This window comes from Equus caballus, chromosome 20 (assembly GCF_041296265.1).
Source record: "Equus caballus isolate H_3958 breed thoroughbred chromosome 20, TB-T2T, whole genome shotgun sequence".
Taxonomy (NCBI): Eukaryota; Metazoa; Chordata; class Mammalia; order Perissodactyla; family Equidae; genus Equus; species Equus caballus.
The window spans coordinates 32,027,617-32,046,414 of NC_091703.1; the positions used below are offsets into that span (position 1 = coordinate 32,027,617).

Below are 18,798 nucleotides of genomic sequence, written 5' to 3' on the forward strand. Positions count from 1 at the left end.
AGGAGGTGACATTTGAACTGAGCCCTGAGGAAGAACAGGAGTTGACAGGGGAGGTGTGGTTTATATAGAGGGAAACAGCTGGGGAGACGACCTGGATATTCGACAGTGTGGCAGGTTCACAGGACTGACCAAGAACAGGGAAGTTGGAGGCAGCTGCAGCGTGGCGCTGAAGAGTGTAGACCTCAACCTGGACCACCTAGATTCATTTCCTCCACCACCCACCAACTGTGTGACCTGCACTAGTTACTTACCCACTGTGCACTGCAGTTTCCTCACCTGTGAGATGGGTGGTATTTTAGGGGTGTGGTGAGGATTGGTTTAGTTGATAAATGTGAAGTACTTAGAACAGTGCCGGGTACATAGCTGATGCTCAACCAATATTTGGAGGGAAAAAAAGTAGGATAGAGACAGGAGGCTGATGATAGAGGCTGGGCCCTGTGAGCGCCCCGCCCTGCCCCCACCATCCCTGCTAGCATGGTAAACATAGGAGTGTGGCTTTCCAGTTTTCCCAGCACCATTTGTTGAAAAGACTTTCTTTTCTCCGTTGTATGCCCTCAGCTCCTTTGTCGAAGATTAACTGTCCATAGATGTGTGGTTTTATTTCTGGGCTTTCAATTCTGTTCCATTGATCTGTGCACCTGTTTTTGTACCAGTACCATGCTGTTTTGATTACTGTAGCTTTGTAGTATGTTTTGAAGTCAAGGATTGTGATGCCTCCAGTTTTGCTCTTTTTTCTCAGGAATGCTTTAGCAATTCGGGGTCTTTTGTTGCCCCACATGAATTTTAGGATTCTTTGTTCTAATTCTGTAAAGAATGTCATTGGGATTCTGATTGGGATTGTGTTGAATCTGTAGATTGCTTTAGGTAGAATGGACATTTTAACTATGTTTATTCTTCCAAACCATGTACATGGAATGTCTTTCCATCTCTTTATGTTGTCATCCATTTCTTTCCAAAAGGCCTTGTAATTTTCATTGTATAGGTCTTCCACTTCCTTAGTTAAATTCACCCTGAGGTATTTTATTCTTTTTGTAGTGATTGTGAATGGTATTGTGTTCTTGAGTTCCTTTTCTGTCACTTCGTTATCAGAGTATAGAAATGCTACTGATTTATGCAAATTGATTTTGTACCCTGCAACTTTGCTGCAGTTGTTGATTACTTCTAAAAGTTTTCCAATGGATTCTTTGGGGTTTTCTATACATAAGATCATGACATCCGCAAACAGTGAGAGGTTCACTTCTTCCCTTCCTATTTGGATTCCTTTTATTCCTTTTTCTTGCCTAATTGCTCTGGCCAGGACCTCCAGTACTATGTTAAATAAGAGTGGTAATAGAGGGCATCCTTGTCTCGTTCCTGTTTTCAGGGGGACGGTGCTGAGATTTTGCCCATTGAGTATGATGTTGGCTGTGGGTTTGTCATATATGGCCTTTATTATGTTGAGGTAGTTCCCTTCTATCCCCATTTTGTTCAGAGTTTTTATCATAAATGGCTGTTGGATCTTGTCAAATGCTTTCTCTGCCTCTATTGAGATGATCATATGGTTTTTATTCCTCAGTTTGTTGATGTGGTGTATCACAGTGATTGATTTATGGATGTTGAACCACCCCTGTGTCCGTGGTATGAATCCCAGTTGATCATGATGTATGATCCTTTTGATAAATTGCTGAATTTGGGTTGCCAAAATTTTGTTGAGAATTTTTGCATCTATGTTCATCAGTGATATTGGCCCTTAGTTCTCTTTTTTCATGCTGTCTTTGTCAGGCTTTGGTATCAGCATGATGTTGGCCTTGTAGAATGTGTTAGGAAGTGTTCCATCCTCCCTAATTTTTTGGAATATCTTGAAAAGGATAGGTATTAAATCATCTCTGAAAGTTTGGTAGAATTCCCCAGGAAAGTCATCTGGTCCTGGGGTTTTATTCTTTGGGATGTTTTTGATTGCTGTTTCAATCTCTTTCCTTGTGATTGGTCTGTTCAAATTGTCTGCTTTGTCTTGAGTGAGCTTTGAGAGATTGTAGGAGTCCAAGAATTTATCCATTTCCTCTAGGTTATCCATTTTGTTGACATATAGTTTTTTGTAGTATTCTCTTATAATCCGTTGTATTTCTGTGGAGTCTGTTGTTATTTATCCTCTTTCATTTCTGATTTTGTTTATTTGAGCTTTCTCCCTTTTTTTCTTTGTAAGTCTGGCTAGGGGTTTGTCAATTTTATTTATCTTCTCAAAGAACCAGCTCTTTGTTGCATTGATCCTTTCTACTGCCTTTTTTGTTTCAATAGCATTTATTTCTGCTCTGATTTTTATTATTTCTCTCCTTCTGATGACTTTGGGCTTTGTTTGTTCTTCTTTTTCTAACTCAGTTAGGTGTAGTTTAAGATTTCTTATTTGGGAATTTTCTTGTTTGTTAAGATGTGCCTGTATTGCAATGAATTTTCCTCTTAATACAGCTTTTGCTGTATCCTATATGAGTTGGTATGGCATGTTATCATTTTCATTTGTCTCCAGGTATTTTTTTATTTCTTCTTTAATTTCTTCAATGATCCATTGCTTGTTCAATAGCATATTGTTTAGTCTCCATATCCTTGTGCCTTTTTCAGCTTTTTTCTAGTAATTAATTTCTAGCTTTATAGCATTACAATTGGAGAAGATGCTTGTAATTATTTCAATTTTCTTAAATTTGTAGAGGCTTGCCTTGTTTCCCAACATATAGTCTATCCTTGAGAATGTTCCATGTGCACTTGAGAAGAACGTGTATTCTGCTGTTTTGGGATGAAGTGTTCTATATATGTCTATTAAGTCCAATTGTTTTAGCTTTTCATTTAGCTCCACTGTTTCCTTGTTGATTTTCTGTCTGGATGATCTGTCCATTGATGTGAGTGGGGTGTTGAGGTCCCCTACTATTATTGTGTTATTTTTGAGATCTTCTTTTAGGTTTGTTAATAGTTGCTTTATGAACTTTGGTGCTCCTGTGTTGGGTGCATAGATGTTTATAAGCATTATTTCTTCTTGATGGAGTGTCCCTTTGATCATTATATATTGGCCTTCTATGTCTCTCTTTACCTGCCTTATTTTGAAATCTGTTTTGTCTGATATAAGTATTGTGACACATGCTTTCTTTTGTTTCCTATTAGCTTGGAGTATTGTCTTCCACCCCTTCACTCTGAGCCTGGGTTTGCCCTTGGGGTTGAGGTGTGTTTCCTGGAGGCAACAAATTGTTGGATCTTGTTCTTTAATTCATTTTGCCACTCTGTGTCTTTTTATTGGAGAGTTCAATCTGTTTACATTGAGGGTGATTATTGATGCATGAGGGCTTAATGCTGTCATTCTGTCACTCATTATCCAGTTTTCCTGCATTACCTTTGTTTCTCGTCCTGGGTGTTTTAGCCTACCCATTGACTTCTGCAATTTTTTATGCTGGGTTTCTTAGATTTTTCCTTATTTATGTTTTGTGTCTCTGTTCTGTTTTTTAGTTTAGTGGTTACCCTGAAGTTTGTATTCAGAATCTCGTGTATGATATCGTCCATTTTCTGGTGGTCTCTTACTTCCTTGGCCTAAAAAAAGGGACTGATTTAGTCCCTTTCCTCTTCCCCTCCTAAATTATTATTTTCATCTCTTATTCCAACTCGTGTTGTGAGTTTATGATTAGAGTGATAAGATTGTCTTTGCTTTGGTGGTTTCCTTCTCTTTATCCTAGTGCTATAGCTGAATATTTGCTATCCTATTCTGATTCTATGTATTTGTCTCCCTACTCTGTGATTTGTGATCCCTTTCTCCCTTTTTTTCTTTTTTCAGGTATGAGAGCCTTCTTGAGGATTTCTTGTAGTGGAGGTCTTTTGGTGACAATCCCTTAGCTTTTGTTTGTCTGGAAAAGATTTAATTTCTCCCTCATATCTGAAGGATATTTTTGCTGGATAGAGTATTCTTGGCTGAGGATTTTTATCGTTTAAAGTTTTGAATATGTCATTCCATTCTCTCCTAGCTTGTAAGGTTTCTGTAGAGAAATCCCCTGAAAGTCTGATGGGAGTTCCATTGTAGGTTATTTTCTTCTGCCTTGCTGCCCTGAGTATTCTTTGTTTGTCATTCATTTTTGCCATTTTTACCTTGCAGTAGGTCTTTTTACATTGACAAATCTAGGAGATCTGAAAGCTTCCTCTACACACATTTCTCCCTCAATCTCTAGATTTGGGAAATTTTCTTCTATTGTTTCTTTGAACATACTTTCTGTTCCATTTTCCTTTTCCATGCCCTTAGGGATTCCGATAATTCTTTGGATTTCCCCATTGAATCTGCTATTTCTCTGAGATTTTCTTCATTTCTTTTAATTCTTAGTTCTCTTTCTTCTTCTGTCTGGAGCCATTCAGCCTGTCTATCTTCGATTATGCTAATTTGCTCCTCTGTGGTGTCTACACATGCTTCAGGGAATCCGTATTCTGTTTTATCTGATCCATTGTATTTTCATCTCTAGTATTTCTGATTGATTCTTCTTTATAGTTTCAATCTCTTTTGTGAAGTAACTCCAGAACTCGTTGACTTGTTTCTCTATATTTCCCTTTACCTCATTGAGTTTTTTGATGATAGCTACTCTGAACTCATTTTCACTTAGTTTAACTATTTCCAAGTCCTCAGGACTTAATTTTGTGATTTTATTGTTTTCCTTCTGGTCTGGAGCTTTTATAAATTGCTGTATGGTAGAGGAGTGGTTTTTGTGCATGCTATTTTTTGTTGCAATTACAGCCTTTCGCCACTAGATGGGGATCGAGAGCCACGCATTCTGAGCCCTCCGCCTTCAGTCATGATGGTGCGGGCAGTGCGGGTTGGGGGAGGAGGGGCACTTTCTCTCCTGTGCAGACCTGGATTCCGATCAGCTCTTGCTTTCTGGTCTCCCAGGGCCCTGGCTTGATGGGGTCCCCACACACAAAAGCTTTCCCACATTAGCAGGTTTCCACTGCACGAGCAGTGGGAGTCCTGGACTGTCACACTGACGCATGTCCCCTCCCCTGCTACCTCCCTCACCCAGGGTAGTGATCCCAGTCTCTAGCGGAGGGAGCGAAGTTCTCTCTTACCCCATTCCAGCTCCACTGAGGGTGGCTCCAGCCTCTCCGCCCTCCGTTGTTTGGCTGCTGTGGGTCTCCGCCAATCTCTGTACTATTAGAATTATTGGTTGAAATTCAGTTGTTCCTTTTTGGTTGTAGTTTGGAGGGGAGAGAGTCCCAGGTGAGCTCACTCCACAGGTCGCTGACATCACCTCTCTCTCACCTATATTCAAGTTTTTAATCATTATGTTATATGGCTGAAACTAACAGAATGTTATATGTCAATTATATCTCAATAAAAATAAACATGCAATATAAAGATAACCAGAAAATCCCCAAATATTTGGAAATTAATCAACATACTTTAAACCCATGGGTTGTCATAGCTTAAAGAAGAAATCACAAGAAAAATTAAAACTCTCTTTAACAGAATGAAAATATAATAAGATTTTGTGGGATGCAGCAAAAGTGGTGTTCAGAGGGAAATTTATAACATTAAATGGATAACAAGAGACTATTATAAACAACTTAAGCAAATAGATTTTGTAACTGATATGAAATGAACAAATTTCTTTAAAATCACAAATTACCAAACGGTATTAAGAAATAGGAAACCTAAATAATCCTGTGTGAATTAAAGACATGAAATTTATCATTTAAAATTATTCCGCAAAGAAAACTCCAGGCTCAGACGGCTTCATTGGTGAAGTCTATCACTCAAGTATTAGCATCAGTCCTCCACAAACTCTTGGAGACAATAGATGAGGAAGAAACACTTTCCAGATCATTTTATGAGGCTAGTGTAATGCTGATACCAAAACCTGACAAAGATATCAAATGGTAATTTCAGAACAATGTCTTTCCTAAATCCTTAAGGAAATATCAGCAAATAGAATCCAACACATTGTGACCAAGTAAGTTTTATCTCAGGATGCAAGTTTGGATGAATTTATAGACATCAATCTAATGTATCATATAAAAGAATAAAGAACAATAAACAGAGGATCATCTCCATGCAGAAAAATCATTTAAAACATTTAACACCAATTTATGATAAAATCTCTCATCAAACCAGGACCAAAAGGCCAGTTCTTCAATTCGATAAAGGGAATCTATGAAAAACCTACGACTGACATACTTTATGGCGACACTGAATACCTTCTACATAAGGAACAAGGCAAGGATGTTGACTCTCACCATTTCTATTAAACATTGTACTAGAGGTCCCAGCCAGAGTATTAGTGCAAGAAAAATAATGGGTTTAAGATTATGGTGTAAGAAGACCCTGAACTCACCCTCTCCGACAGACACATCAAATTTACAGCTATGTATGGAATAATTTTCCTCTGAAAAGAACTTGAGAACTAGATGAACAGCACCTCCACAACAAAAGACAAGAGAGAGGCATCAAGACATGTAGGAGAGGCAGAGACATGGTCTCACCCAGGACCCCCCCCCTCCCCAGATGCAGTGACCCACAACTGGGAAGGGCTCCCAGAAATACAGAACTTTCTCTGGAGGAGTGAAGGAACTCTGCCCCACAGCAGGCACCCTGACCCTTGGGTCCAGCAGCAGAAAAATGAGGCCTCAAAACATCTGGTTTTGAAAATCAACAGGGGTTAAGTCCAGGAGAACTACAGGACAGCAGGGAATGGAGAACCAGCTCAAAAAAGGCCCATTCGCAGAACCACTCACCCTGAGATACAGCTCAAAAGCAACAGTTGAAAAGTGCCTAGACCATAAGTGAGGGAGACTCACTTGCTAATCCTAAAGCAGCTGCCAGAGAGGCAGGAAGCTGCAGTGACTTTCTCTAGAGATGGATGTGCTTGTGGGCTCCATTTTTACAATCTCATTCTAACTTGCTGGTGATGGACCTGGTGGGCTCCGTTTTTGGTGCCTGCCCCCTAACCTGCTAGCACTTGTGGGTGTTTTCCACGCCCTGCCCACCCCGCACAATAGTCACACCACAATAGGACCCAGTGAGTGCCCCACACTCCGTACATCCCACGCTGCAGCCACAGCCCTGCCACAAAAGATAGGCATGACTACATGAGGGATGCCCCTTGAGCATCTGGCTCTAGAAGCCAGGAGTGATTGTGCTTCTGGGCCCCAAGAATCATCTCCTGCACTAGACCACTCCTTCAAGACTGGGAGAGGAAAGCACTTTACCTAAGACATCCAGACAAATACGGAGAGTGAGGCAAAGTGAGGAGAAAAAGGAATATGTTCCAAACCAAAGAACAAGACAAATCCCCAGAAAAAGACCTCAATGAAACAGAGACAAGAAACCTACCTGATAGAGAAAGAGGTCAAAGTAATGGTCATAAAGGTGCTCACTGAACTCAGAAGAAGAATGGATGAACACAGTGAGAACATCAACAAAGAGATAGAAAATATAAGAAACTGCCAAACGGAAGTTATAACTGAACTGGAAAATACATTAGAGGGGTTCAACAGCAGACTGGATGAAGTAGACACACAAATCAGTGACCTGGAAAATAAAGCAATGGATCTCATCCAGACAGAGTGGAAAAATGAAAAAGAATTTTAAAAAGTAGAGATACCTTAAGACACCTCTGGGACAACATCAAGTAGAATAATGTTTGCATGATAGGGGTCCCAGGAGGAGAAAAGTCCAGAAAAATTAATTGAATGGCTGAAAACTTCCCTAATGGGAGAAGGGAAACAGACATCCAGGTTCAGGAAGCCCAGAGAGTTCCAAACAAGATGAACTCAAAGAGAAACACATCAAGACACATTATAATTAAAATGGTAAAAGTTAAGGATAAAGAGAGAATCTTAAGAGCAGCTAGAGAAAAAACAACTTATTATGTACAAGGGAAACCCCAAAAGGCTACCAGCAGATTTTTCAGCAGAAACTTTACAGAACAGAAGGGAGTGGCATGACATAGTCAATGTGCTGAAAGGAAAAAACTTCCACCAGGAACTCTCTACCCGGCAAGGTTATCGTTCAGAATTGAAGGAGAGATTGAAAGTTTTCCAGATAAGCAAAAGCTAAAGTAGTTTATCACCATTAAGCCAGCCTTACAAGAAATGTTAAAGGAACTTCTATAAGCTGAAAAGACACTGTTTAATAATAAGAAAACATATGAAAGTAATAATCTCACTGGAAAAGGTAAATACATAATAAAGGTAGTGGATCAATCACTTATAAAGCAAGTATGAAGGTCAAAATGTAAAAATAGTAAAATTAACTAAAATTACAATAGTTAGTTAAAGGATTAATAAAATAAAAAGATGTAAAATGTGTCATCAAAAATATAAAATGTGGATGGGGGATTAAAATGTAAAGCTTTGGAATGTCTTCAAATTTAAGTTGCTATCAACTTGAAAGAGACAGGTACATCCCTAGGGTACTATATGTGAACATCATGGAAACCACAAAGAAAAAACTTAGAGTAAATACACAAAAGAAAATGAGAAATGAATGTAAATATAACACTAAAGAAAGCTATGAAATCACAAGGGAAGAGAGAAAGAGAAAAAAAGGAACAAAGAGGAACTCCAAAAAAGCAGCCAGAAAAAAAATAACAAAATGGCCATAAGTACATACCTATCAATAATACTTTAAATGTAAATGGACTAAATTTGCCAATCAAAGGACATAGAGTGGCTGAATGAATTAAAAAAAAAAGACCCAACTGTATGCTGCCACCAAAGACTTGCTTCAGAAGTAAGGACACACACAGACTGAACATGGATCACTGGAAAATGGTATTCCATGCAAATGGAAACAGAAAGAAAGGTGATGTAGCTATACTCATATCAGACAAAATAGACTTTAAAACAAAGACTGTATTAAAAAGACAAAGAAAGGCACTATATAATGATAAAAGGATCAATCCAGCAAGAAGATATGACATTTATAAATATATATGCACCCAACATAGGACTACCAAGATATATAAAGCAAATATTAACAGACCTAAAGGGAGAAATGTAATAATGGTGGGGAACTTTAACACACCACTTACAGCAATGGGTAAATCCAGACAAAATCAATAAGTAAATATCAGCCTTACATGACACATTAGACCAGATAGACTTAATAGACATATGCAGAACATTCCATCCAAAAGCAGTAGAATATACATTCTCCCAAGTGCATATGGAACATTCTCCAGGATAGATCACATGCTGGGCCACAAAACACGTCTCAATAAAATCAAGAAGACTTAAATCATGTCAAGCATTTTCTCCAATCACAATGATATAAAACTAGAAATCAGTTACAATAAGAAAATAGGAAAAACCACAAAAACATGGAAAGTAAACAACATGCTACTGAATCAACGGGTTATCAAAAATTACTTAGTGACAAATGAAAATGGAAATATGACATATCAAAATCTATAGGATGCACCAAAGGCAGTTTTAAGAGGAAGTTCATAGAAATATAGGCTTACCTCAGGAAACAAGAAAAATCTCAAACAAGCAATCTACATTTACACCTAAAGGAAGCTAGAAAAAGAAGTTTAAATGAAACCCAAAGTTAATAGAAGAAAGAAGATAAGATCAGAGTAAAAATAAATGGAATAGAGGCAAAAGGACAATAGAAAAGATCAATGAAACTAAGAGCTGGTCTTGGAAAAGAGAAACAAAATCGACAAACTGTTAGTTAGACTAACCAAGAAAAAAAAAGACAGAGCTCAATAAATAAAACTATAAATGAAATAGAAGAAGTTACAATAGATACCACAGAAATACAAAAGATTATAAAAGAGTACTATGAACAATTATATGCCATCAATTTGGACAACCTGAAAAAAAAAATGGGTAAATTCCTAGAAACATACAATCTTCCAAGACTGAATCATGAAGAAAACAGAAAACCTGAGTAGACCAATTACTAGTGAGGAGATTGAAGTAGTAATCAAAAAACTCCCAACAAACAAAAACAGGACAAGAGGGCTTCACTGGTGAATTCTACCAAACACTCAAAGAAGATTCAATACCTAGCCTTCTCAAACTCTTCCAAAAAATTGAAGAGCAAGGAATGCTTCCAAACACATTTTACAAGGCCAGCAAGACCCTTATACCAAAACCAGACAAGGACAACACACACAAAAAGGAAATTACAGGCCAATATCCTTGACGAACATAGATGCAAAAATCCTCAACAAAATATTAGCAAACCAAATTCAACAATATATTAAAAAGATCAGACACTATGGTCAAGTGGGATTTATTCCAAGGATGCAAGAATGATTCAAAATTCACAAATCAATCAATGTGATACACCACATCAACAAAATGAAGGATAGAAATCATATGATGATCTCAATAAATGCAGAAAAAAGCATTTGATAAAATTCAACATCCATTTATGATAAAAAAAAAAAAAACTCCCAACAAAGTGGGTATAGAGAGAATATACCTCAACATAATAAAGGCCATATATAGGACAAGCCCACAGCTAACACCATACTTAACAGGGAAAAGATAGAAGATTTTCCTTTAAGATCAGGAAGAAGACAAGGATGCCTACTCTTCCCACTTTTATTCAATATAGTGTTGGACGTCCTAGCCACAACAATTAGACAAGAGAAAGAAGTAAAAGGCGTCCAAATCAGAAAGGAAGAAGTAAAATTGTCACTATTTGCAGATGACATGATACTATTTACAGAAAACCCTGAAGTCTCCACCAAAAACTGTTAAAGTAATAAATAAATTAAGGAAAGTCACAGGATATAAAATCAGTATACAGAAATCTGTGGCATTTCCATCCACTAATAGTGAACTATAAGAAAGAGAAATTAAGAAAACAATTCCATTTGCAGTTGCATCAAAATGAATAAAATACCTAAGAATAAATTTAACCAAGTAGATGAAGACCTGTACCCTGAAAACTATAAGACACTGATGAAAGAAATTGAAGAAGACACAAATAAATGGAAAGATAGTCTGTACTCATGAATTGGGAAGAATTAATACTGTTCAAATATTCATACTACCCAAAGCAACATACAGATTCAATGCAATCACTATCAAAATTCCAATGGCATATTTCACAGAACTAGAACAAATGATTGTAAAATGTGTTTGGAACCACAAAAGATCCTGAATAGTCAAAGTAATCTTGAGAAAGAAGAACAAAGCTGGAGGTATCATGCTCCCTGATTTCAAACTATACTACAAAGCTATAGTAGCCAAAACAGCATGGTACTGGCACAAAAACGGACACACAGACCAATGGAACAGAATTGAGAGTCCAGAAATAAACCTACACATATACGGACAATCAATTTACAACAAAGAAGCTAAGAACATTGTAGACTGAAATAAAGAGTCTTAGTAAAGGTTAAATGATGTTTATACAAATAATCAAAGTGAAGAACTCAGGTCCCAGGAAACAGTCCAACAGGAAGCAGTCTGCGGAACTGCTCCTACGTCTGCAGTTTACATACCTTTTTTTAACAAAGCAATGTATGTGAAGAAAAAGAACTTACACATCTGATATTAATATACTTTAAAGATAACATAACAAGAGCTTTTGGTTATACACAAACAAGGCTTTTAATTTTGCTCTTATCTAGGAGTGGAAGGAGGCAAGGACCAGGGTTGTTACTTTTCCTCTCAATCTCTAAGAAATGTAGCTGGGAAATGTGAGAGCAAGGTACTCTTTGTCTTTTCTGTTGTGGATCTGTCCAGCTGGCGTCTTCAGTCATGAGGTGTGCGGTTGCACAGTCTTTCTAACACAGGCTTAAAATGGTCTGCATGGCTGCTGCACAGCACAGTGTGGACTGTGTACTGACTTTAAGCCTATTCAGCTTGCTTGCTAGATTTGCCTGTTAGACCATGGAGAGGTGTCCCAAAAATTCATTCACAACATACATTGGAGAAAGAACAGTCTCTTCAATAAGTGGTGTTTGGAAAACTGGACAGCCACATGCAAAAGAATGAAACTAGACTATTTTACATCATACACAAAAATTAACTCAAAATGGATTAGGCTCGAAAGTAGGACCTAAAACCATAAAATTTCTAGAAGAAAACATAGGCAGTAAGCTCCTTGTATCAGTCTTTGTGATGTTTTGCTGGGTCTGACTCCAAAGGGAAGGGAAACAAAAGCAAAAATAAACAAATGGGACTACATCAAACTAAAAAGCTTCTGCACAACAAAGGAAACCTTCATTGAAACAAAAAGACAACCTACCCAATGGGAGAAGATATTTGCAAATCATATATCCAATAAAAGGTTAATATCCAAAATATAGAAAGAACTCATACAACTCAACAACAAGAAACCAAACAATCCAGTTAAAAATTGGGCAGAGGATTTAAATAGACAATTTTCCAAAGAAGACACACAGATGGCCAACAAGCAGTTGAAAAGATGCTCACTATTACTCATTATTTGGAAAATGCACATCAAAACTATGATGAGATATCATCTCACACCTGTTAGAATAGCTATTATCAAAAAGAAAAGAAATAACAATGTTGGAGAGAATGTGGAGAAAAGGGAATCTTCGTATGCAGTTGGTGGTATGGTAAATTGGTGCAGCCACTCTGGAAAACAGTTTCGAGATTCCTCAAAAAGTTAAGAATAGAACTGCCATATAATCCCACTATTCCTCTACTGAGTATTTACCCAAAAAGTACAAAAACACTAATTCAGAAAAATATATGCACCCCTGTGTACTTTGTGGCATTATTTACAATATCCAAGATATGGAAATAACCAAAGTGTCCATCAATGGAAGAACAGATAAAGAAGGTGTGGTATATATAGACACAATGGAATATTACTCAGCCATAAAAAAGAATGAAATCTTGCCATTTGTGACAACATAGATGGACCTTGAGGGTATTATGCTAAGTGAAATGTCAGAAGGAGAAAGACAAATACCATACGACTTAACTCATATGTGTAATCTCACAAAACAAACAAACAAAACTAAACAAAAACAAACTCATAGATACAGACAATGGATCGGTGGTTACCAGTGAGGAAGGGTGTTGGGGGTTGGGCAAAAGGAGTGAAGGGAATCAATTGTAGGGTGATGGATCGTAACTAGACTTTTGGGGGTGGTCACTTTACAGTGTATACAGATGTCAAATTATGGTGTTGGACACCTGTAACTTATATAATAATCATAACAATAAAGAGGAATTAAGAAAAAAAAAGACCAAGACCAAATCAATTGCATTCACATCTTCACTTTGCTTGAGAGTCACTTAGAGCATTTTTAAGAAGAACATCTTTGAAAACATTTACAACTTCTTTCATAATTATTTGTCTTTTCAGATTTTTTATTTGTTATTGAGACAAGTTTAGCAATTTATATCCTCTCAGCATAAAAGGTTCTCTTTCATTGGGATTTTCAAATTTAACAGCACAAAGTTATACATTTTATTTGCCAATGATATTTCAATCTCCACACTATCTGCTGTTATATCTCCTTTTTTATTTCTCATTTTCTGAAAGTCTCTTGTTTCACTTTTGTGGATCCAAGTGATCGACACTGTATCTAATTCATTAAACTTTACTAAAAACCAGATGTTGAATTTTTTTTTACACAATATCAGTTTTCAAATTTCATTTTCCATTTTTATTTACTTTGATTAACTTTATTTTGTTTGTTGTTAATTTTCTAAGTCTAAAATTAAGTTCTGAGTTTCTCTATTTTTACTTTTTGTACAATCACATCTTTAGAGTCAGCTATTTTGGCTAGTGTCACCATGAATTCAATTTATTCAACTGATCAGTAAACACTCAATCACCTACATCATACCAACCACTGCGCTAGACATTGAAGTTAAAATGGCAAAAAATAAAATGAAACAAAAAGAGATATAGATTATAAAGAAGTAAAGACACGTTTCAGCTGACATCGTCATGTACATAGAAATTTCGAAGGCAAAGAAAGTTTCTAGAACTAATAGGTGAATTTAGCAAGACAGTAGGGTATAAGATCAATTGTATTCCTATGTATCAGCAATGTAAAATCAGGAAAATGAAAAATTTTAAATTCCATTTATAATAGCATCAAAACAAAACATAGGTATCAATTTAAAGAAAGTGAGCAAGATTTGTACACTGAAATCTAGACAGCACCACTGAGAGAAAGTAAAGAAAAACTAAATAAATGGAGAGAAATACCATACTCAAGGATTGGAACATTCCATAATGTTAAGGTGTTAATTCTCCCAAAAATGATCTGTAGATTAAATGCAGTTCAATCTTGAATTTTAAATGCCAATCAAAATCCTACCAGGTCTTTTTAAAAGAAATTGTCAAGTTGAATCTATAACATATGCAAATACAATGGACTTGAATGGTCATCATAATTTTTTGAAAAGAAGAAGAAAAGAGGACGCACACGACCTGATTTTCAGACTTACTACAGGCTCCAGTAATCAAAACAAAGTGATGTTCACATAAGAATAGTGTACATGAATAGACTAGAACAAAGAGTGAATAAATAGAAACACACATATATGCTCATGAAAAGGAGTCAAGGTAATTCAATAAGTAAAGGATAGTCTTTTCCAAAAGTGATGTTAAAACAAATAGAGACAAGGAAAAATACTAACAGCATGTACAAAATTAACTTGAAATGAAGCATAGACCTAAACATAACATCTAAAATTATTAAGCTTCTAAAACAGTGCTAGAAGTGTAATTTGAACCACAAATTTGAGCCACAGAAGTAATTTTAAAGTGTTTAGTAGTCACATTTAAAAAAGTAAAAAGTAATGGATGAAAATGATTTTAATACTTTATTTAACCCAGAACATTAAAAATATTATAATTTCAGCATGTAAGCAATAAAAAGATTATTGATGAGATATTTTACATTCTTTTTCTCATTCCTTACTTTTCTTGAAATTATTGTTCTTAGCCTCCAAAGGGTCAGAAATTCCTTAATTTTATGTCCTGCCATGTGGTGACTTTCATCCAGATCCAGCTATCCTAGGATTTGCTGACCACATCAAAATCACTTACGCCTCAAACTCAATGCAGGAGAGAGTGAGCACAGAGACAGAGCTGGCATAGGACCCCACCTCAGCTTCCTCCCTCCTCTCCCAGCTTTACTCCACCCAGGAGCCCTTCATCCTCCTCTAGTCTCCAGGATTCCATGAATCTCACGAATGGGGAGCAGGTCATGAGATATATAAACCCAGATCCCCACAATTCCTCTACAGGAAGTCCTTCCTGCAGTCTGCCCACTCCCATTCCTGCTGGAGCCTCAGTGCTTCCCCAGTAGAGCCCCAGGTCTGTGCAGAGGGTGATCTAGAACACTCTTCCTCCCTGTAACCACAGGGCTCACTCCCTCACCTCCTTCAGGACTTAGCTCAAATGTCGCCTCTCAGGAAAGCCTCCCCTGAGGATAATATTTAAAATTACAACTAGTTCCCTCATCTTCCCTACCCTTGTTCTTCTCCACATGTAAGCTCCGTGAGGGCAGGGTTTTGCCTGAGTTGGTTTGATACATCCCAGAGGACCTAGAGTAGTGGCTGGCACAGAGCAGATGCTCAATAAGTATTTGTTCATGAATGAAGAAGTGTAGGGACGAGATCTCCTCGAAGCTGAGACTGACACAGGAGAGGTGAGCAGTTCCCTGGGAAGAAATTAGGGGAGGAGCTCCTCACTGGCTTATCCCAGGCCAGAGCCAAGCAGACAGAGGCCACACAGTGCCCCTCTGCAGTTCCCATGCAGCCAAAGCACATGGCCAAGGACTAAGCCAAACCACCAGCTGCCTCCACAGACCCTTGCATTCAGAGGGGCACCCTGGCCAGGCCGGCAGTTTTAGGCAGTGCAATCCTCCCAGTCTTAGTCCTGTGTCCAGAATCCACGGATTCTGCCCAGCAGGAAGGAGTGGATCAGCTGCAGCCTGGAGGGCCCAGGGGAGTCCTCCCCTTACCTGTGACTCCCTAACCCCTAGGTCATTCAGCAGGCTCAGAAATTAGTTTTGGGGGCTAGCCCATTGGCACAGCAGTTAAGTTCCCACGTTCCGCTTCTCTGTGGCCTGAGGTTCGCCGGTTCGGATCCCGGTGTGGACATGGCACTCTTGGCAAACACCATGCTGTGGTAGGCGTCCCACATATAAAGTAGAGGAAGATGGGCATGGATGTTAGCTCAGGGCCAGTCTCCCTCAGCAAAAAGTGGAGGATTGGTGGTAGTTAGCTCAAGGCTAATCTTCAAAAAAAAAAAACTCTACAAAAAGAGAAATTAGTTTTGGATCCAGCACCCCAAGAACTTTTCAATTTTTGGGTTTGGAGGTTACAGGGAGGGAGGTATGAGAGATCTATACAGCAGGTCCACGTTTGCTTTGGTCCAGGAAGGGGAAGTAGAGGCAGGATGCTGGGTCCTGGGCTCTAGGGGATGGGGAGGAGCATAGGGCTTCCCTCCAGGCTGTAAGTCAGTGAATGTTATGACACCTGAACAAAATGGTCCAACCTTTGCGTCCTTGGGTATGGCGTTTGGACAAGTGGATTCTGGAGGCCTGGGGAGGGGAGCAGGGGTCCATTCAGGTTCCGAGGGAAATGTTAGGCAGAAGTCTGGACCCAAACTCATCACTGATCTCCTCGTAGCCCACTGTTGTCCCCAGGCTTCACCCCATGTCCTGCTTTCCACATTCCAGGGACGTCCCCCTGGCCTTCAGCAGCTGGACAGCTCCCTGGCAACAGCCCTGTGGCCTACCTTCTGGGAGAAGTGGCTCCTGCTGTCCTACGGAATGAAGAGAAAATGTCCAGGTAGCTGATGACTGTGAAAGGGGGATGGCCTTAGACATGGCTGTGAAGTCATCATGCAGGGGGTGGGACTCTGGAAACCCTGGAATCAGGGCCAGGGCTGTCCCATCCAGGGAGGCACAGGCCTAGCTCTCCTCTCCTCTCCTCTCAGCTCCTTGATTCTCCCTGTCGTCCCATCATAAGGGGGTCAGGAGTGGAGGGGAGGGTCTTGTTCTGGAAGAGAGGAAGCCCCTGAATCACTTCCCCTCCCCTCTTCTTATCCCTTTCTTCCATATCTTTGTTATACCACACCTGTAAGTAAAGAAAAATGCCTAAACTCAGGTATAGTTCACCAGCCACTTATAGAGCTACCGCCTGTGTAATTACCATCCAGGTGAAAACAGAGCCCTCAGTGCCCCAGCAAGGAGCCCCTGTGCCTCTGTCCACACAGAACCCATCCCTCCCCACACAGGTGTCCACTAAGCTGACCCCTGCCCCTCCCCCTCTCCTGTCTGGATCCTCCCCCTTCACTCCTCTTGGTTTTCATCTTCTTAATGTCCCTCTATCTCCTCACTCCTCCAAGAGCTTCCACATCTTCCTACGCCATTACCCTAGGGATCTCTTCCTCCTCCTCCCCCTCTTCCACCCCACCCTAGGGATGGAGAATCCAGAATTGACTCCCTAGAGGGTGAGGCTTCATCCCTGGAAGCGGCAGCAGGAACAAGTGAAAGGAACTCTAGGATTCAAGGTACATCCCAGGAGACTGAGGGAACCCAGTATGTTTGTGGGGTCCACCTCCGACCTGGGAACCAACTATTATGGGTTGGAAGTCTGTTCCTCCCTGAGGCCTAAGTCCATGGTCATGCAATGGGGAGGAAAACCTCTATCTGCATGTATTTTGGGAAACAACTCAGACTCCAAAACTGACACTGGATGGGGTCTCCTCCTTGTGTGCACAGCCCTGTCCTGCTGCTGGGAGCCCAGGGATACACTGGGGAGGCCCCAGGTGAGGAGACTAAAGGAGAGCTCTGGTCTTCTGACCTCAGCCCTGTGGTCACACTGGACCTCCACCTCTCTGCTCTCTCCTATTTGCACAGCAAAGGTAGAGGATGGGCTGTGGTCTGAGTCAGGCAGAGGTGGCTGACCTGGAGGCTGGGCATCAATGGGGGATGAGGATGCCTTCTGAGCAGCCTTGGGCTCAGGCTCAGGGGTGGAGCAGGCATTGGAGGAGAGGAGAGCTCTGGAGCCCTGCCCTGAGTCTGAGGTTTCCATTTTTCCTCCTACAACCCCTCTCTGCTGCTCCTCGATGACAAGTGAAAAGTAGATAATTTTTTCTTTCACGCTCGCTTGCTTCTCTGAGGGCTGTTTGTATAAACAAATACTTTAATTTTAGAATATTTTGAGATTCACAGACAAGTTGCAAAGTTAGTACAGAGTTCCTGTATATCCCAAACTCAATTTCCCCTGATAGTAACATCTTATATCACCACCATACATTTGTCACAGCTAATGAAGCAGTATTTTTACATTATTACTAAACACCATACTTTATTTGGATTTCATTAGTTTTAATTTTTTCTCTTCCAGGATCCCATCAAAGATACCACATAGTTACATCCCAATCACGTCTCCTTCAGGTTCCTGTGGCTGTGTCAGTTTCTCAGACTTTCCTTGTTTTTGATGACCTTGACATTTTTGAGGAGTACTGCTCAGCTATATTGTAGACTGTCCCTCAATTTGCGTTTGGTCAACCAGGGCTATGGATTTTGGGAACAAGCCCACAGAGATGAAGCGCCATTCTCAACACAGCATATCAAGAGTATATAATACCCACTTGATTAATCACTGATGATGTTAACCTTCACCACCTGGCTGAGGTTGTGTTTCCCAGCTTTCTCCCTGTGAAGCTCCTATTTTCTGTGTCCCTCTCCACACAGTAGTCTTTGGAAGGAAGTCACCGTGTGCAGCCCACACTTAAGGGGTGTTCTGCTATAAACATTTACATGCAGGTTTTTCTGCAAATGTAAGTTTTCAAATAAGTTGGATAAATACCTAGGAGAGTGATCAGTA

The 18,798-nt window shown here is 39.5% G+C and overlaps 1 protein-coding gene across 1 annotated transcript in view; it reads left to right on the forward strand.

The window, feature by feature from the left end:
* Positions 1 to 18,798, forward strand: part of LOC100056099 (HLA class I histocompatibility antigen, A alpha chain) — a 46,078-nt gene that overhangs the window by 16,457 nt on the left and 10,823 nt on the right. The window contains exon 3 of the mRNA XM_070245070.1: positions 16,641 to 16,752. Coding sequence (XP_070101171.1) covers positions 16,734 to 16,752 — 19 coding nt within the window. The 5' untranslated portion in view covers positions 16,641 to 16,733. The remainder of the gene's footprint in view (positions 1 to 16,640; positions 16,753 to 18,798) is intronic.